The sequence below is a fragment of the Conger conger genome, chromosome 12, assembly GCF_963514075.1.
Source record: "Conger conger chromosome 12, fConCon1.1, whole genome shotgun sequence".
In the NCBI taxonomy this organism is placed as follows: Eukaryota; Metazoa; Chordata; class Actinopteri; order Anguilliformes; family Congridae; genus Conger; species Conger conger.
Window position 1 is genome coordinate 9363411 of NC_083771.1, and position 21315 is coordinate 9384725.

Sequence of the window (21315 nt, forward strand, 5' to 3'; positions counted from 1 at the left end):
ACAAACACACTGAGAGCTAGCTCAAAAGCATATCTGTGAACCTCATAAGAAAATATGGCAGCATGAAAAAGTAATTATGTTATTGAATCAGGCATGCTAACCAAAAAAATTACAATTGTATAAAATAAATATTCAGGATGAAGTTCTGCATTGGACGGTAGTAGTCTATTTTGACAAACTATATCTAAATGATATAGATAGTGTAGCGATCCGTCAGGATTAACAGCAGTCCACAAGCAGACCTAGATCCACGAATTCACGGTTTATTAAACTGCAACAAAAACGTGCCTTTAACAAGGTGGACAGGGAATTCTTTCCGTTAGCGTACTCCACCATTTACTTGGCTCAGCCACTGTCCCGAACTGAGAGCCCTCTATCCCAGCATACACCCTCTTAAGACATTTTAAATTTACATTTACATTTTTGTAATTTAGCAGACGCTTTTAATCCAAAGCGACTTACAAGTGCATAGGTTCTTCCACAAGTTAAAGCATCACATCCATAGCTAGTAAAATACACATGAAGTGTTGTTCTAAACATGTAGTCATCATAAGTTAAATTCTTTTTTTTTGGGGGGGGGGGGGGGGGGGTTAGACAAGAGGGATAGGGATATCAGAAAGGGGGGCGGGGGAAATCAGGAGGGAGGACTAAGGTATAGTTTGAAAAGGTGTGTTTTTAGTCTGTGTCGAAATAGGGGGAGGGATTCTGCTGTCCTGACAGTGGTAGGCAAGTCATTCCACCACTGAGGCACCAGAGCGGAAAACAGGCGTGAACATACACAAATCCCAGCCCCCACCCGCTCAGATACCAAATCTATACAGTGAACAGATACAGGAGAACATTTCAAACAAATCCGAACATTTAACCGGGTCATTACAAGACATTACTAATCAATCTTCCAACAAATATAACTGATTGTTGTAAGAACTTCACACTGCAGTCAGGGCGGACGGGTCCTTTAGATCTCATTTCTTTTTCTTTCTTTCTCTGGATATGCCTTTATTTTGCCAATTTACCTGATCGATTTGGGTCAATGGGATATGCATTGCAATGTTCTATCTTTGAGCTCAGTTTACCTTATATAAGATAGGGAGAAATACGTTATTTATTTGCATAAGAACCTTTTCACAGTTTGCTTTTAATGCGAAGCATTAAGACGATACATCGGTTTCAAAACTTTTATTTTTCATTTCCTTCAAAAGTCAGATATTCCTCCTAGACTTTAATGGGGAGTACATGCTTACTTTCCATTACTTCACTGCTTATTTGACTGAGGGCGTGCTTTCCCATTTAGTAACGCATAGCTACATTACATACAAACATTTATATACGCGTTTTTTTTTAATTGGTAGTTTTCTTCCGGTTTTGCGATGAATGAGTGGAGACGTCACTGCCTGTCGTCACTGTTTACACTGCCCGTGTTAAAACACGGAAGTGCTCGCAGACGTGATTTATGTCACATATCAATGCTGCTGTAGCATGTTTAAAACGTCATGCTGTCACATCCGACTGCGTGCTGGCAGCGGCACAGGAGCTGAGTGGCAGTGCGTTTCATTTTATTTAAATTTCATTTTATAAGTACGGCTCGCGCAGTGCTATGTGCAGCTGAAATTAGGCGCCTTGACGCATGAAGACGATATTTTTTCCCAAGCCCAGTAGGTTATATCAACGGATTCACAAAATTGATAAAATAACAAAAATCTATCCAGCGTTTATACGTTACAAAAACGCCCGTGATTCCTTCTTGCTTTATGGAAATCAAAACCTTCCCATCTTCACCCAGAACATTGCTCTGGATGTGACACGTGGCTAGCTATTTACCTACGTGCGCAGCAGCTTCGAACGGGAAAGTCGCTGGAGAGTTTTGTGCTGTCCTGCAAGACACAAGAACCTGTAGCAGCAGGACTGCACGGACATGAAGAAAATGGGAGGTGACACGAAAACAGGTAACCTGCACTACATGGCCATCTAAATCGCTGAAATTGCGCCTTTCTGTGCAAATTTCTACATAGGCATTAACATATTTGTACATTTCTAACTAACCAGGCCTATAATGCAATTCCCATTTTAACCTTCTAGGTAATGAGAAACGATTATTTTGCATGTGAATACACTTCCAGATGGCGAGTGTGTTTTGCTTGGCGTACTGGCTACTGTATGGCAAGACAGTGCTTCCAACAGCTCACGATCCAATGTGAGCGAATGTGTTGCCAGTGACCCAACCCTTATAAAAGTTACCTTAAGTTCAAGATATGAAAACAGTTATGCAGAATCTACAGAAATGTGTGCCGTGTTTAATTTGGCTGCGGTCAGTGACTAGCCAAATTAAGTGAGGGTATATTAAGTCATGGTATTACCACGTCTCACAGCCCAGTGTTTGGGCTAGGCACAGTGCCCTACACACGTATGCCAACGGTAGTGAAACATTTTGTTATTAGTTTTGCTTTATACTTAAAGCTCCTGAATGTACATACTGAACTGTACAGACTGCCTATAGCAGGTCTGTATTATAGAGTGGTCAACATGTGGCAGGCTAGGGTTTGCTAAGTGTTGCATTGCGAAAGTGGAGAGCAGGGAGGTAAGGATTAACACAGCTGCCCAAACTCTGTCATTGGTAAATATGATAAGAAAGGTCAAAGTAAACAGTGTAGGCACAGCACCATCAGAGGTAACGGTAAGCATTTTTTTCCTGAAAGAATTTGGTTCTGTCTCACTTTTTTTTTTAAATGCTGCTTTTCTTTGCTTGCATGTGAGGTGGTCTCACCTCACTGACCAGCTGAGTTCTGGTCAGAAGCCTAAAGTTGGACACTGAGTTGCGTGGTGGAGGGGCAGATCAATGATCTGTAGGAGGGCAGAGCTCAGTGCAGTCTGGAGAGGTCAGACTGGGTGTAGTGTCTGCCCCTTGGAAACCTTTCAATCCCAAAGGAGAGTAAGTAGTACTTGTCTAAAAGTCTCTCTAAAGCAGCATTGGAGAACACAAATGTTGCTGAAGAGATATCAGAGAATTGTATTTTACCATACCTACTGACTTAGCCTACATGTGAAATAGATATGTCCCTAGCTGGAGAAAACTGATCTTTTATGCTATTTGTACCTTATCCAACACCTGTTCTGTAATTGTTACTATGACCCTTTGGTATGCACTAATTGTACGTTGCTTCAGCATGATGAATACATGTAAATGTAATGTTAATAAATTTGACGAAACCCACGTAATATTATCCCGCTTTGAAAGATAAATCCAGATTCACCCGCTTTGTTTCACAGACTCGTCCGCTGGAGGGAGGAGTGGGGCTCAGGGTGATGCCCCGCAGGAAAGCTGGATGAAGCGTGTTTTTGGGTTTGAGAAGAGTGATCTGTCGTCATGGGAACAGCTGGTTCGCCTCCTCAACCGCCCCACCGACCCTGCCGCGCTGGGAATCTTCCGCTTCATGTTTGGTGAGTAGACCAAATGTGATCACTTGTTGGGCAGTGTGCTAATACAGGGAGTTGATTTAAATATAACATAACATTACGTGACATAACATTAATATCACATATCATCACATAATGGCAAGAACAGGCCATTCAGCCCAGCAATGCTTGCCATTTCCGACCACAAAAGTGGCAAAATGTACCTACTAGGTGGCACGGATGGTGCAGTGGGTAGCACTGCCGCCTCACAGCAAGGAGGTCCTGGGTTCGAATCCCCGTCGGCCGGGGCCTCTCTGTGCGGAGTTCGCATGTTCTCCCCGTGTCTGCATGGGTTTCCTCTGGGTACTCCGGTTTCCTCCCACAGTCCAAAGACATGCAGGTTAGGCTGATTGGAGAGTCTAAATTGCCCGTAGGTATGAGTGTGTGAGTGAATGGTGTGTGTGCCCTGCGATGGACTGGCGACCTGTCCAGGGTGTATTCCTGCCTTTCGCCCAATATATGCTGGGATAGGCTCCAGCCCCCTGCGACCCTGTTCAGGATAAGCGGGTAAGGATAATGAATGAATGAATGAAAGTGTACCTACAGCTTAGTTTGCCTAAAAGCTAAATAGTATCTAGCACAGTATCAAGCCTGGTCTTGAAAACCCCCAATGTTTCTGCCTCCACTACATGTCCTGGCAAGCTATTCCACACAGTGACCACTCTGTGTGGAAAAAATACTTCCTAATATCTGTGTGGAATTTATCCATTTCCCATTTCCATTTATTCCCCCTTGTTCTGTTAAACGAATTGAAGAACTGAAGAATCGCCTGTCATTCACTTTAATCCCTTTAATGAATTTAAAAGCCTCAATCAAATCACCCCTAAATCTCCTTTTACCAAGTTTAAAGAGTATAAGCCTTTTAAGTCTTTTATACATGGAATCAATCTGGTTGCCATTTTTTTCCAGCGCCTCTATATCTTTGCTGTTCCCAGGACTACAAATATGGGCATTTGAAAGCAGAAACATCTTTCGAGTACACTCACTGAGCACTTTATTTGGAACACCTGTACACTTACACCGACATGCGATTGTTTAATCAGCCAATTCTGTGGCAGCAGTGCAATGCATGAAATCATGCAGATACGGGTCAGGAGCTTCAGTTAATGTTCACACCAACCATCAGGATGGGGAAAAAATGTGATCTCACTGATTTCGACCGTGGCATGTTGGTGCCAGATGGGCCGGTTTGGTTGATGATCTGGAATTTTATGATAACTCGGATAACCACTCTGTACAATTCTGGTGAACAGAAACATCACATAATGTGAACCATCACAATTCTAATCGAATTCACCCCGAATTCACAAATCTTCTAATGGCTACTTCCAGCATGATAATGCAGCATGCCACAAAGCAAAAGTCAAACTGGTTTCATGAACATGACAATGAGTTCAATGTTCTTCAGTGCCCTTCCCATCACCAGACCTGAATCTAACGGAACACCTTTGGGATGTGGTAGAACAGGAAATTCATAGCTGATGAATCTGCAGAAATTGCATGATGCATTCATGTCAACATGGAACAGAATCTCAAAGGAATGTTTTCTACATCTTGTGGAATATCTATGCCACAAATAATTGAGGCTGTTTTGAGAGCAAAGGGAGGCCCTGCCCAGTATTAGTATAGTGTCCCTGATAAAGTGAGTGTATATTTAGGCAACATGTAAAACCACAGAAATAAATGATAGAAACCATCCAAAAGCTTTTTTAAATAAATATGAATTCCAAGCAATACGTTTTATACATGGCCACATGTCCATGTATTTTGCAGAATTTGAAGTAGCAGGATGAAAGAGGAGAATATCCAGCTTAGGCTAGTGTAACGTCATCAGTGTATAGGGGTATCTCGGGCACTCTGCCTTGGGGGAATCTTTTTCACATTTACAATTTAGGTCCAGAGTGACTTCTAGCGCACATTCTCAGTACATACTGTTTATTCATGCAGCTGGGCATTTTACCGAAGTGTTTCAGGTTAAATGCCTTTGTTCAAGGCAACTACAGCAGCACCCCACCTGGGGACAATTCATCTTGCAGTATGTTGCATTTTCATCCAGTAATTCAATGAAGTTGAGATGCATTAGAAAATGGGTTTCTTCTTAAGTATATACCAATCCCGCCAATCATCCTCTGGAAAGAGGTGCTGGAAATTAGGACCAAGTGGGATATTGTCATTTTAATCAGAATGAGTGTTGGATTCTCTTCAGGTCTGTAGTTATTATACATGTGTGAATGTGTATAGTTTGCATTTCTGCTTGCTAGAAATGCCATTGGCTTATTTGAATGCACTTTTTTTTTTGGAAGTTTGTTTATGGTCTTTTGCTCTTGGCCAAACACTGTGCATATGTTTCTGTGGCTGCTCTGTTCTGACACCCAGATTTGTTAAACTTTCACACTATATTTGATTATGAAGATTTACTTTTCACAAAGAAAAGCATCAGTCCTGGTGGGCTTGGTGGGACCTGCCTTTCATTTAAAATGTCCTTGTTGTTGTAGTTATGGAGAGGTGGATGGCTGTGGTGAGTTTGTTTAGTTTTGTCACTTTGCCATTGACCATATTCTCAAGGGCTGTAATTGTGTGGCTTTTCTTCCTCTCGGTGTGGTTGTTTTTGTCCTCTTGTGCATGTATGTGTCAGGCCACAAATTTCATCATTTTAAGGCAAGGCCCCTGGCATTGGCTGAGCCAAAATCTATTTGGGTCACCAAGGCCAAATTAGAAGGTACTAAGGCCAAGATCAGACCTGGGTCAAATCCTTTTCTATGCTTGACTGTGCTTGTCTGGTTTATTGGAACCTATGCAATTCTCTCAAAAAGTACCAGCCCTGCCTTCCGGTCCTCTCAGTTAGCTCAATCACACAAGGCAAGATCAGTTGAGCACAGAAAAGTATTAGAATCCAAAACAATTACGTATTTGATGCAGGTCTGGCCAAGATCAAATTCAGCAAGAAGGCATCCAGACCGAAATGCATATTATAAAATTGCTTATCCTTGTCAAGTCCCAAGGCAAAGGAGAATACCACTTTTAATCTGATTCTCAGGCCTGTTGATGGCGGTGGACATCACCCAGGAGCGAGGCCTCAGTCACCTGGACTACAAATACCTTGACGGCACTCCCGTGTGCCGCTTTCCTCTCTTCAACTTCCTGCAGCCCCTGCCGCTGGACTGGATGTACCTGGTCTATGTGGTGATGTTCTTGGGTGAGCTCACTTCCTGTTCCTGTCGGTGTGTGGCCTTTGGTCAGTCGGCTCGTGTTCTCTCCGTCACTCTGTGCCGTTGAACAGGCGCTGTGGGCATCATGCTGGGCTGTGTCCACCGGCTCTCCTGCCTCATGTTCATCTCCACCTACTGGTACGTCTTCTTCCTGGACAAGACCGCCTGGAACAACCACTCCTACCTGTATGGGCTCATCGGTTTCCAGCTCTCCTTAATGGATGCAAACAGATACTGGTGAGTGAGTCATGTGACTCCCCTCCACCAACCGGTCTCAGAAATTGTCTGAGGAATATTGTGTTTCATCTGAAATTGGGGAGTACAGTGGAGATGTACAGTAACACAGAGCACACTGGAGAGTTATCTCAGGAAAATAATAAGAGTGGAAGTTTAGTTTAACGTTGCATCACTTCCCGAATATCTTGTGTAGTGATTAGGGAAAAGACGATAATCCGGATAGGATCTGGTTGCCATACTATTTGTGGAGAGACATACAAATCCCCCCTGTGATGCTATGAGTTTGAGTCCCTGCCAGGGAACTGTGATCCCGACTCTGTCTGCTATCTGAATAAAGTAGATAAAATACATAAGGAGAGTGGACTGTCTGCTCACCGTTTAAAAATTAATAATAACATCTACTAAGCTTGGGTCGATATGACTTTCTCCTTGAATTAGTACTGCTGAATTTCAGACACTGGTGGGCTCTGTGCCAGCCACAGTACATATGCTGTGCTGAAAAAAAACTTAATTGCTGGACACCCTATTATGTGCCTTTACATCAACATTGTAGCTTACCCCAAATACTTTGAGTAAGTATTATTGTATGACTTACCCAAAAATACTTTGACTGAGCCACAGACAGGACTAATCGAAAGCAGAGCACTCCAGAAAATTCCAATAAACAGTGGATGTAAATGTAACAGGCAGTAGTGTTAGCTCATTAGTTGCTGTGACAGAATATGGTAAATGGTAAATGGTTGGCATTTATATAGCGCCTTTATCCAAAGTGCTGTACAATTGATGCACCCATTCATACACACACTCTCAGCGATTGGCTGCTATGCAAGGCATCAACCAGCTCGTCAGGTGTATTTGGGGGTTAGGTGTCTTGCTCAGGGACACTTTGACACACCAATGTCGCCCCAGATTAGGGTTTGGAGTTAAGGTACATGAGTGCTAACACCAGTCTGGCAGACATGGTTAATTTTACAGTAATTGCCAAACTTGGATCGTTTCCCGGTACAGTGATGAGGTATGTGTTGTCATGGTTTGCAGGTCGATAGATGGACTTTGGAATGCTAAAAAGAAGAATGCCCATGTGCCACTCTGGAACTACACCATCCTTAGGGCTCAGGTCAGTACATATGGAGTGTTCAGTCTGTCACTTAGAATACAGCACAGAACTCAGGTCAGTACATATGGAGTGTTCGGTCTGTCACTTAGAATACAGCACAGAACTCAGGTCAGTACCTATGGAGTGTTCAGTCTGTCACTTAGAATACAGCACAGAACTCAGGTCAGTACATATGGAGTGTTCAGTCTGTCACTTAGAATACAGCACAGAACTCAGGTCAGTACATATGGAGTGTTCAGTCTGTCACTTAGAATACAGCACAGAACTCAGGTCAGTTCATATGGAGTGTTCAGTCTGTCACTTAGAATACAGCACAGAACTCAGGTCAGTACATATGGAGTGTTCAGTCTGTCACTTAGAATACAGCACAGAACTCAGGTCAGTACATATGGAGTGTTCAGTCTGTCACTTAGAATACAGCACAGAACTCAGGTCAGTACATATGGAGTGTTCAGTCTGTCACTTAGAATACAGCACAGAACTCAGGTCAGTATATATGTAAGCAGCATATGCTTCAATGGTCCATTCAGTCTCCATAGGTCCTCATTCTGTCTAAAATATTATGCCACCTGTATGAAATACAACGTTTAGCACTGGATTCACTGGATTGGGAGGTTGTGCAGGAAAGTGTGCAGATATGGCATGCACCAGACGTACTTTCAAGACCGCAAACGTTCGCGGCGAACTGTGTTTGCAGAAAACCATTACTACAATTTTCCATTTTCCATTTTCCATTCCATTTAGTTTGACGCCCAGGCCTTTTTAATACAAACGGATGCGACTTTGCGTCTAACAATACCAGTTAGCTGATTTGTTGCTTAACTGTGATTTATATTTAAAGGTAAGAACAAATATTACACTGATTAAAGTGTATTATAACAGCCAAATAATTACAACATTTGTTCTCTCTCCGTTTTCCCTGTCAGCTGCCATTTTTGTTCGCCGTGCACTACCTTTTCAAACTGTTAGCTAACATTAGAGGCGAACAGAAGTTTGAATATGTTGGCGAGTGTTAGCTAATGTGTGCCATCTTGAACGCACTTCTGGTCTTAATAATAATAAGTTACAAAACAAAAACATTCTCTGTTCATTATGCCATGATCTTCTGTGTTTTTTCTTACCGTTTTATTGTGTTTACACTTGGACAATGTTTTGCCCAGACACCCTTTCTAAAGCGATCGTCTCAGTGTAACTTTACTGGTAAATTGAGGGATAAAATAAGCTAACAATGAAGATGAGGCTGAAAGTGTCCTGAGAGTGTCTCTGTCTGTGTTGTTTTGCAGATTTTCATTGTGTATTTCATTGCTGGCATTAAGAAGCTGGATTCCGATTGGGTGGGTGGATACTCCATGCAGCATCTGGCCCACCATTGGCTGTTCGACCCTTTCAAGTGAGCCGCTCTGTAGTACAGGGTTTTCTGGTGGTGGGTTTTGCCCTGGGTGTCGTGCTCATGTGTTTGTGTGTGTGTGTGCGTGTGTGTACGTGTGTGTGCGTGTGTGTGCATTTGCGTGCGCGTGTGCGTGTGCGTGTGTGCGTGTGCGTGTGCGTGTGTGCGCGTGTGTGCGTGCGCGTGCGTGCGCGTGCGTGTGTGTGCGTGCGTGCGTGTGTGCGCGTGTGTGCACGTGTGTGTGCGTGCGCGTGTGCGCGCGCGTGTGTGTGTGTGTGTGTGTTGTCTTCCCTCTGGTTCTCCCTGCAGGCTGATTCTGCCGGTGGAGATGGTCAGCCTCCTCGTTGTCCATGGTGGAGGCCTCGTGCTGGACCTGACGGCTGGATATCTTCTCTTCTTTGATGCCACGCGCCCCTTCGCCATGTTCTTCGTCTCCTACTTCCACTGCATGAACTCCCAGCTTTTCAGCATCGGTGAGAAGGGCAGACACTCTTCTATCCAGGGCTGCGTGATAGGCCTTTGTAAAATCAGGCTTTTAAAAAGTGCGCCAGAGATGCGCACTGAAAAATGGAAGCAGTTTATTACCAGCAATATGATGATGGTAAAAGGTAAAAACTATATTTACAAGACAATTAAAGACACTATGCTATTTGGAAAAGGAAAGGCATAACATCTAAGGACTAGGACAAAGCAAAGGAACACAAAGAGAATTCTGATGTCTTTATGCAGATTCTCCAAGAATGTCCCTCTGGTCTTTGTCCTGAGCAAGCCCCCCACATTCCACAATTCCCTTAGTTTGCCCAAATATGGTCTTGCCTGCAATTGGGCTGTAATGCCCCACCCCACCACCAAGAGACCCCCTTCTGCTCCAGGAGGAGATTCAATGTATAGTACACTCCCCATAATCTAGTAATGGTAATAAGCTGATTTGTATGATGGCTTGTGATCTTATGATCTTCTGTTAAAATAATGTGGTGAATTGTGTGAGTTTCTTAATGCAGGTTTTCATCTGAAATTAAAGTGGTAAATAGGACCTTTTATTGCAGGTTTTACTATTAAAATAAAGTAATAAATTATGTGAGTTTTGTCTCCTTGTGCAGAACGTTTTGGCTCCTAATGAGACCGTCTCTGTTTACAGGAATGTTTGCCTACACCATGTTGGCCTCCAGTCCCATTTTCTGCTATCCTGATTGGCCGAGACGCTTCTTTGGTGGCTTCCCATCGGTTCTTAAGGCGGTACTGCCACCCGCCGAACCGACGCCTCAGTCCAGTACCTCCTGTGTGTACCCAGAGACGGCGGCAGGCTCTGCAGATGGGCAGGGACCTCCCCCGGTCCCCAGGCCTCTCAAACCTGGACGCAGACACAGGCTTGGGGCCCTGTTCACCCTGCTCTACCTGAGCGAGCAGTTCTTCCTGCCATACTCACACTTCATCACTCAGGTAGTTACACGGCACTCACGGTGTTAGTCACGATAGCAAATATGCAATCGTCAAATACGCCATCGTTTTTTGGATTCCAATCTGTTTCTGTGCTCGATTGAGCTTGCCTGGTGCAATTGAACCAACCAAGATGACCATAAGGGGGGTTTTGTAGATTTTGGGAGTATTTCATGGGTTCCAATACATCAAATAAGTAAAGTGTAGAAATGTATTTGAATGCAAAGCAATTATGTATTTGACCCAGGTCTGAAATGGGGGATCGTAAAATGGACAGTGGCAGTGTTTGAATACTAATACTAGTAATACTAATACTCAATCATTTTTATCCTCAGTGTCAGCAGTGGCACTCTGAAAAGATTATTTGCATAATCTGTGCGATTCTGTGCGTAGTTATGTGGTAATTAACTTAAAAATCTAGACTTGGCTGGTTATTGAGCCAGTGGTGCAATGGCTGTTGCAAGCTACAAGGGCAATAAGGGACTAGCCTTGTCTTTTAGTCAGAGATAACATACAGCGAGTATAGGGGATTAATATAGTCAGAGATAACATAAAGCGAGGATGGGGGATTAATATGGTCAGAGATAACATACAGTGAGGATGGGGAGTTAATATGGTCAGTGATAACATACAGTGAGGATGGGGAGTTAATGTAGTCAGAGATAACATACAGCAAGTATGGGGAGTTAATATGGTTAGTGATAACATACAGCAAGTATAAGGGATTAATATGATTAGAAATAACATACAGCGAGTATAGGGGATTAATATGGTTAGAGATAACATACAGCAAGTATAGCATTACATTACATTACATTATTGGCATTTTGCAGACGCTCTTATCCAGAGCGACGTACAACAAAGTGCAATAGGGGATTAATAGGGGATTAATATGGTCAGAGATAACATACACCGAGTATAGGGGATTAATATGGTCAGAGATAACATACAGCGGGTATGGGAACTTAATATGGTCAGTGATAACATACAGTGAGGATGGGGGATTCATGTGGTCGGAGATAACACACAGAATTGTGTTGTGAATTAATTAATTAATATTGTATTAATATGGTCAATACTGAATTGGAAGCACTCCACTTGACTTGGTAAGACCATGGTTGAAGTATAGCTTTAAATATTGCTGGAGAGGAAAGCTTAAAAGACTTAAAATAACCAAGGAGAAAAAAGTAGATGAAACTACCTCCATTTTAGAAGCTGCTGTTAGCCTCTGGCTACCCACTTCATGGTTGAGTAAATACAAGGGTAGACTGCAAAGCTCTTCAGCCAGAGAAATCCACAGTCTCTTAAGCGATAACTCGCCCTCCACACTTTCCTCTTCTGGCACTTGTGCTGAAACATCGAGATAATGCTGGTTTTATTGCCAGAGAAAAAGAAATTCCATTAGATTGCGGCTCCCGAATGCAGGACAGCATGCAGTTACACCAACTGGCCAGGGGGTGGTGCCAAATGGATGAAAAAGACTCATTCTGAATCACCATTCCCCTGTGCTAAAATATGATCATTTGTCTAGCACTGGGCACAATGCCACATGAAAATCTCTCCTTTTTTTCACCAGTAATCTTCACAGAGACTAAAGGGACTAGGGAAACCCACATGCTGCAGTCATCAGAGATGTGTGTCTCCTTGCAGTCCCACAGAGAATGAGAGTCATAATTGCAGATGTGGTTTTGCAGTTTTGCGGTTTTGTTGTTTGTTAAATGTGTGGCTCATCAAAAGACATGAGTAAAGCACATTGTCATGGTAAGAAATAGAGTAGAATAATACTGATGCCTCATACTGGCGAAAACTATGATATATAACTATAGAATAGAACTATAAAAATAATGGCTTTTTTGGAACATGTTAAAGTGACTAGTCTCCTTGCAGTCACAGAGAGAATGTTAAAGGTCATTTGATCTGAGACAACTGTCATAATTACAGATATTCACAGATATTGGGTTTGTGGTTTTATAGTTTTGTGGTTTTGTTGGTTGCTAAATGTGTGGCTCATCAAAGCACATGAGCACGTTATCATGGTAAGAAACACTAGTGAATATTACTAGTGTAATACTCTCGAGTAATATTGATGCCTCATACAGGAGAACTATCATATGTTATTTAGAAAAATAATGGCATTTCTGAATAATCCAGGCTTCAGGGTATTTTGGATCATGTTAAAGTGACTTTTCTTACGCTCTCCCTGTGTTAAGAAGCTAAGGTGTGTGTAAAAGCATAGCAATGCTGAAACCTTTAATGAACATTTCAATACCCGCATTTCTTAAAATCCTTTTCCATGCAGGTAGAGTTCAGATGAGAAGTGAAATGGCACTGCTGAATTGGGCTGCACAGTAATACCATCATTCATTTCATGATAATAACTCTTATGGGAAATACTGTAGCTCCAGAGAGAACTCCTGTCCATCGAGTAGCCTAATCATTCCTGGGAAAATGGTGATGGCAAAGCCTCAGGGCATAACATTAAAATAAGTACATTTGGGAGGAGTATTACTATTGATTAGGCTTTTCTTCCATCTGTTACCTGTTTTAGCGGCTGATGTTTTATAGATTATATAACCTGCTTGTTTTTATAGGTTATATAATTTGCTTTGTACGGTCACAGGATGATAGGGTAAGTAATGTAAAGTAATGGGTTGTGAGAGTTTCATTGGGATGTACTTACAGGGCTTTTCTTTGTGTTTAAATAGAAGGACAGTGTTTTATCAGCTTGCCCTTGAGTCGCTGGACTGCTCTTGGCTTTTCAGCTGCGTAGTTTGTATTTCGCAGGAGAATGTGAAATGAGCTCCCGGTTTATGGTTTTAGAATGGTCAGTGAAAGCTCTCTCCTATTGCTTAATGCCCTGATCCAAATCCAAATCTGCATTGTGGTGACATCACATTGTATCCCTTCATGGAAACCACCACAGTGCATAACTCCTATATCCAGCTGTATGTTGCAGTGGTCCGCCATTCGGGCTCATAGTGTTGTATAGAGTAAAGAGAAACTGTACTCCCAGCAGCACTGTAAACATAATTAATTCCCAAACAAAACGTCATATAATCTCCTTCCTGCATTCCCCTAAACAAGGAAAGCAATGATTGGCATGACTGATCCTGCTCCCAAGAGTAGCCTTATTGTTGACTAAAGCATTGTGGGTGCAGAACATCCCATTAATAAAAGACCGTGCCAAACAAGCTGTTTGGAAGTGAGTGTTGATGTTGCATTTCAAAGCTCAGTGACAGAAAACATGATGTGGCGAGGTCACCCTTCTGTCTATAACACAAATCCCATTTGAATGGGAACCCTGCATGGTACAGCTCGGATAAATAGTCCAAATAGGCATTGTGTTTGTCCCTCATACGGGTTGATTCACTTTTTCAAGGGCTTTCAAACACACAGGAATGTTCACTCTGCGTCACGGTATTATTTGCTGGAAAGGTTAGTCTAAATTTAATATTCAGGGCTGTCGCTTCGCTATATACGTAAGAGCATTGTTCCTGTGTGGGTATCTATCTCCAGAGGAAGGTGCTGGGCCGAACATCACTTGTTGGTTGTCCTACATGACCTTAGTTTTATCTCAGGCTGCTGTTGTGCTTACTCAGACCCTGCCCTGAATGCCAACACAAACCTTATAATGAGGAGCCATGCTGTAGTTCTGGATGGTTATTTTGCGTTGTGTCCTTAGCAGCCTGTGCTCTTTCAGAGTGCCCGGGACCCCAGGAAACCTTATTTCTGTGAACGTCACAGGGTTATTAGAGCGGAGTCCTGTGGTGCTTTAATGGAACAGTAAAATAAAAAGTTTCATGGGCTGTTACCGCCTCTACATTAATGTACCGTAAAGGCAACAATGGACAACCCCCAAATCTTTCTTCGCAGTGAGAAATGAGTATAAACTATACAAATGCCCTCCATATCGCGTGGGACAGCGATATACACACACACACTCACACACACACACACACAGTTTTTAATCACATGAAACAATTGTGAAGTGCTCTCTTAGTGTTGTCTTTAACAGTTGGCTATTACAACATGAATGAAAATGATTATTATTTTCCCACTCGGAGGAGACAAAAATTTACCAATCGCTAGGTGCAGCCAAACACTGCAGTCTTATCCATTTATTCAGGTTCACAGCTTTGATTATGTTAGTCCTGTTATTGGTGGCGATGCTCACTTGACAAGCTTCTGTTAAGTTCCATGACGTGAGAGCACAGACCTGACATGAGGGAGATTCTTTTAAGCCTTGTGCGATGATCTGGCCTGTATGATCCTCTGGGGAAAAAGCTTGTTTGAAGGCACAAACTTTGTTGTAATGTACAGTAGAAACTGTTGTAATGTTCTGTGGCTCACACGTTCTGCTGGACCTCAAAGTTGTGAGGAACAGGGTCGCATTTGCTAGCAGGTGGGCCAACTTTTCTCTCACTGAAATGTATAACTCTGCATTTTGCTTTCTCTGAAAAATAAATAGCGACCTGGCAATTCATAATTTCTTAAAGTCTTAAAGTTTTTTGAATTTGGGCTTTTCTACAACACATCTTTGGATTACTGTTGATTACTGCAGCCGGGATTTATTTCCATTTTAGCCTTTTTTTGTAATTGGGATTGATTTGGGAAAATGGTCGTGGTTAGTTGGTTGACGTTTTATTGGGTGTGGGTGGAGATGGGGATATGCAGAGTTTCAGGCTTGGTTTTGTAGTGGGTGGCATTTCAAATGATGAAACAAATTTGTGGGACCGCTACCTTTTCTGGTAATGGGTGTTTGATTACTTTTTTCATTAAAATAAATACGGTAATCATTTTAAGAAAATGTATTTTTGCTCACAGTTTACCTTCGTCTAATATGATATTTTATCTAAAGATCTGAAATCTGATTTATCTGTCTCAGGGCTACAACAACTGGACCAATGGCCTGTATGGATATTCATGGGATATGATGGTGCACACTCGCACACACCAGCATGTTAAGATCACCTACAGGGATGGAAAGACTGGAGATATTGGATATCTCAACCCTGGGGTAAGTAACAAGAAGAGAAGACCATAATGAACCCTGTAGCAGGTCAATGCGGGCTCATAACCTTTATAACCCTGTAGCAGGTCAATGCGGGCTCATAACCTTTATAACCCTGTAGCAGGTCAATGCGGGCTCATAACCTTTATAACCCTGTTGCAGGTCAATGCAGGCCCATAGGCTTTATAACCCTGCAGCAGGTTAAAACAGAGCCGTAAACCCGGGTGCTCAGGCTTGCGCTGGAGTGTAAGTGTTGCGGTAAATTCTCTGCAGCGTTCGTCGTTGTTGCGCCTCGCAGGTGTTCACCCAGACCCGGCGCTGGAAGGACCACGGGGACATGTTAAAGCAGTACGCCACCTGCCTGAGCCACAACCTGGTCCATTACAACATCACGGAGCCGCAGATCTTCTTCGATATCTGGGTGTCCATCAACGAGCGCTTCCAGCAGAGGTGCTGTACCAGCCGGGCCCCGGCTCCCCGCCGCTCTCGCGCTTCTTTTGGCCCGTTTCTGACGGTGAAGTCGCTCGTTTGTCTCGCTAAATCTGGCCACGCTGGGCAATGCGCCAGGGAGAGCTTAAAGGCCCCCGCGCATATTTTTTGTGTTTTTGAGCTTTACATATCATCCTGGCAGTTTTGATTTGTGTTCCATACTGATCCAAGGAAAATGATTGCAATTTTTGCAGAAGTACTATATGCGTGTTTTAGGGTCTAACTGCTTTTTTTCTGACCTGTAAAACTGTTTCTCACGTGACATGACGTATGTTTCTGCGTAATTATCGGTTGACGTTGCTAAATGTTAACGCAGAGCTGTCCGCAGGAGGGGGAGGGAGAAGTGCACTCTGGGGGCAGGGTTAGCGACTTGAGAACCTACGTCACTGCTCTTGGTGAACTTTTTATGGGTGTTTTAGATACTAAAACCAGGAAGAGATTTTTTCACTAAGCTTGGACATGCAGCTATGGTAATCTCTAAGATGCTCAAGCGTGTTAGATGTGTTGGACTGTTTGGTAGTGTGAATCTTGTATCCCCTGAATAATTAAGCTCTCTTAATTACCATTACGTACATTTTAACTGAGATTTTTAGCGGAGGTGGATATATATGAATAATTATACATGTGATTTCTTACCTTCAGGATCTTTGATCCCCGTGTGGACATCGTGACTGCGGACTGGTCACCCTTCCGTCCCAACTCGTGGCTGATGCCTCTGCTTGTGGACCTTTCTCCATGGAGAACAAAGTTTCAGGAGATTGAAGGCTCTCTGGACAACCAGACTGAAGTGGTCTTCATCGCTGACTTCCCAGGTTTGTACTTCTATATTCATATGATATATACGGCATGGGCCGGCACGGATGGTGCAGTGGGTAGCACTGCCGCCTCACAGCAAGGAGGTCCTGGGTTCAAAAGACATGCAGGTTAGGCTGATTGGAGAGTCTAAATTGCCCGTAGGTATGAGTGTGTGAGTGAATGGTGTGTGTGCCCTGCGATGGACTGGCGACCTGTCCAAGGTGTATTCCTGACTTTCACCTATGTATGCTGGGATATTTTTAGATGTATTGGTTGTCTCCTGCTTCTAGCCCATCCACACCTAGATTCAATGTGTTGTGTGTTCAGACATGCTCTTTTGCATACCACTGTTGTAACGCGTGGTTATTTCAGTTACTGTCACCTTCCTGTCAGTTTGAACTAGCCTGGCCATTCTCCTCTGAACTCTCTCATTAACAAGGCGTTTTCACCCCCAGAACGTCCCCTCACTGGATGGTTTTTGTTTTTCGTACCGTTCTCCGTGAGTCTGCTGTGCATGAATATATAAACATTTAGTGATGAATTAAAAATCCACCATTTTGTATTTGTATCCTTTAGGCCTTCACCTGGAGAACTATGTGAGCAAAGATTTGGGCAACACCAGTGTCCAGGTGCTGCAGGGACAGGTGAGCGTTGAGATCGTGGAGGAGAAGACCAACTATACCCTGCAGCCTGGAGACCTGATGAAGGTACAGTTCTGCCTGGAACCATCTTCCCAACATTTAAACCGAATAGCTGTTATCCCAGAATCGGCATACGCAGTTGTGTCTGGAAATATCACGGGCAATAGAAAACGTCAACAATTTTAATTTAAAGCTAATGCTTTCTTAATGTGCTCTGCGCCTCGTGTGTTTGTATCTCGTGGTCTGCTGATCTGAGTATTGTGGGGAGACGCTAGCGCAGGGAAGGAGAGCTGCGGCAGGATGTGTTTGTTTGCGATTGTAATGGGCTGCCTCAGCTGTTTCCAGGGTATGGATTGGTGCACACACAGTAATGTCAGCCACTATTAATGGTAATGGCTATGCAGCTGTAGTGTTTTAATGGTCTGAACTATCTGCCATGTAACAAGCTGGTGTTTGGCCGAAAAACAAAACTGCGGCAGTAAAATTATATTAATATGGGTGATCACACACACACCAATTTATCAGTCAAAGTAAAATAAACATTCCTCATATGCCTATTCAACACTAAATCCTCATCGATAATAATAACATAAATAAATAAATATGGTAATCTTGCGGGTTTTATTAAAATGTTCTGCAGAAACGGCAGCGGTCTTTGATTGGGTGGCTGCTGGAGGGTTTTGTCCTGTCGCCTGTGTGAGATGTTTGGACAGGCTGCGCATTGTGCAGTCCTGTCCTCCCAGGGTTCCCTGGTGGTAAAGGAGCAGCACACTTAGGGAGTAACAGAGTAAAAGTGTTTTTACTGCCCCAGCAAACACAGCAAACATAATTTAAAGGAAACGTCGCAGTCATCATATTTGATTTGGAGCCTTTATCTCCAGCCGCTGCCTAGGCCTGTGTTTGTGTCCGTAAATTAGATGCCTCTTTCCTGCTAACTCGCAGATTCGTCAACGTGAGGAGAGAATTGTGAGTGTTTGTTAAGCCTCATTCAGAAAACCACAAATGCATTGTCAGCCTTTTATAATCATTTGTCTATTTTCTGTTTTTATTCCTCTGTGTGTGTGTGTGTTTGTCTGTGTATATGTGTGTGGGTGTGTTTGTCTGTGTGTTTGTGTGTGCGAACAGCTACCTGCTGGAGCCTACCATAAAGTGTACACCGTATCGGACCGGCCCTCCTGCTACATGTACATCTACGTCAACACCACTGAAGTGGCGCTGCAGAAGAACTTCACCAGACTGTTTGAGCTGCAGGAGCGAATCAGGAACGGCACCGGTGAGTCCTCACACACCCGAACCCACACCCGCTGAATGTAAGCGGTGAAATGGTAATACGCGGAACGGCACGCATTCCACTTTACCCCATCTCTTTACCCAAAGGATCAAAGATAAACACTTAATCAACACATAAAGAAGCACTCACAAAATGGCAGTGACATCAATGACCCTGCTTGTGTTATCTCTGTATGTCTAACAAACCTGGTTGACCTTTGTAGTACAGCACAGCATGATGGCAACATATTCCCTGTGATGTCAGCATTCCAACATACCAAACATGAGCACACTGTATATAGAAGGCCTAGGGTTACATAATACTGAATCTAATGCTATCTGTAGTAGTTCTGGGGACAATCCATAGAGGTAGAAGAATGATGGGGGCAAAGGTGCTTTATTTGACCACCGTCTCTTTATCAAACCCTGCTGAGTCCGCACAGTAAACACAGTCTGGTTTCCTGTGGGGGTCTGATAAGAGGTTCACTTCTGTAAGCCTCGTTACACAACGAAAAGATTTAGCCACATTTCATGTTGTTAGTGCTTCGTGAATGATCGGGGCTAAGGCTGGGTTAAGATGTGTAACTGGGGGTTTGGAACTGGCTGACCTAAAAGCTGTCGTACTTATTAATTCAAGTGACTTCATGTTGTTGGAAGCAGGGATAAGCACCATGGTAATATTATTAACGGTTAATGATTTTTGCCTCTTACTAAAGAGACCAAAAATGAATATGTTAGGAAGCCATTCAGCTCAACTGTTGAATCTGCAAGATGTGAATCTACTGCTTTTAAAAACAGAGGTGATGGTTGTCGGCAATAATCAATAATCCACATTCTGCCTGTAGTTTGACACCTTTTTGACAAAATGTTATGTCTGTGTGACCAGGCCGGTCATAGCACACCTCCACTTGAAACTGGAGCTGGCTCCAAAAATACACATTCCAAACTAGCAGGCCTCAACAACCATTATCTACATAGACGTTAAGATTTCCAGTTGACAATCGAATGTCACAGAGGAAACCCCTGATCCTTACGGTCTTCTGTGGCCCCTGACCCCATAAATAGCTCTTGTGTTCAGGTGCCTCTTCAGAGCCGGTTGCATTCTCAGGGAGAGGAGACACCATGACACCCTAGAATTGCATTGCATTGGTAAGGGCCTCAGTGTGGTCTTTAATCACACTGGAGAGAGGTGGTGAAACAGAGGGGGCCATTTTATCAGTGTAATATCGAACAGACACCTCCTGATGACAAGCCCAGTTGTCTAAGCGCCTCAAAGCATTGCCATGTAGTTTTGAGGAAGGCTCAGGCAAACGTGTATGACCGTAATAAACCTTATAAAAACATGTGTGACCATCATATGACCATAATACATGATATAAAGGCATGTATGATCGTAATATGACCATAGTACACATTATGAAACATGTATGACCATAACATGACCGTAGTATACATTATAAAACATGTATGACCATAATACATAATATAAAGGCATATATGACCATAGTATGATCGGAGTACACATATAAAATATGTATGACCATAATACACATCATAAAAACATGAATGATCAGATCATAATACGCATAAAGCCATGTACTGTTTAACCATACTGCTCATTTATGACCATAATACACATTATAAAAAATGTATGAACATTATGCATAGTATAAAAACCTGTATGACCATAATCCACGCAACATTCCTGTTTGGTTATTTAATCTCCAGCGAAAGCTCTTCTGTTTTGGCAACCGTAGAGCAATAGCAATAAGAAGAGTAATACAATACAATAACAGCCTGGTTGCAAAATATCTTTAATGTTCCTGTGCCGGGTCTGCTGTTGGCCCGTTTCACCCGCTAATGTGAGCGGTGAGCTCAGCAGCGCTTCACCACATTCTTCCATCTGAACAATGGCTCCACAGGGACCTTTTGAGTCCGGGTCTAAATGAGATGTCATTAAATATGCAGATGAAAATAGTGGTGACACAGCAGTAAGGCTCTGGCACAGACCCAGAAAGAGCTTGGAAGCAGAGGGGGGGGGAGGGGGGGGGATAACGCAGGCAGTCCAGAAAACCGTGAACAGCAGAGGTGAAAAGTCCAGAGGTCAGAAAGTAAAAAATCCTGCCATGCGTTTCTTCCACCCGTTAACTCCAGCCGGCTGATTTCACTAATTAGCTGTACCTCCCGGTTGAAGAATTGTGCTAATTAGCTAATCCGGGTGATTGGAGCAAAAATACTGGGGAGGGCTTTTACTTTCTGAACCTGTATTT

At 43.1% G+C, this 21315-nt stretch overlaps 1 protein-coding gene across 1 annotated transcript in view; it reads left to right on the forward strand.

The window, feature by feature from the left end:
• The first annotated feature begins 1411 nt into the window (after nucleotides 1–1411).
• ggcx (gamma-glutamyl carboxylase) overlaps nucleotides 1412–21315 on the forward strand; it is a 22947-nt gene continuing 3043 nt past the window's right edge. The window contains exons 1-13 of the mRNA XM_061263197.1: nucleotides 1412–1946; nucleotides 3268–3438; nucleotides 6491–6649; nucleotides 6734–6899; nucleotides 7938–8016; nucleotides 9300–9406; nucleotides 9713–9876; nucleotides 10542–10843; nucleotides 15726–15857; nucleotides 16150–16301; nucleotides 16983–17152; nucleotides 17712–17842; nucleotides 18902–19049. Coding sequence (XP_061119181.1) covers nucleotides 1916–1946; nucleotides 3268–3438; nucleotides 6491–6649; nucleotides 6734–6899; nucleotides 7938–8016; nucleotides 9300–9406; nucleotides 9713–9876; nucleotides 10542–10843; nucleotides 15726–15857; nucleotides 16150–16301; nucleotides 16983–17152; nucleotides 17712–17842; nucleotides 18902–19049 — 1912 coding nt within the window. The 5' untranslated portion in view covers nucleotides 1412–1915. The remainder of the gene's footprint in view (nucleotides 1947–3267; nucleotides 3439–6490; nucleotides 6650–6733; nucleotides 6900–7937; nucleotides 8017–9299; nucleotides 9407–9712; nucleotides 9877–10541; nucleotides 10844–15725; nucleotides 15858–16149; nucleotides 16302–16982; nucleotides 17153–17711; nucleotides 17843–18901; nucleotides 19050–21315) is intronic.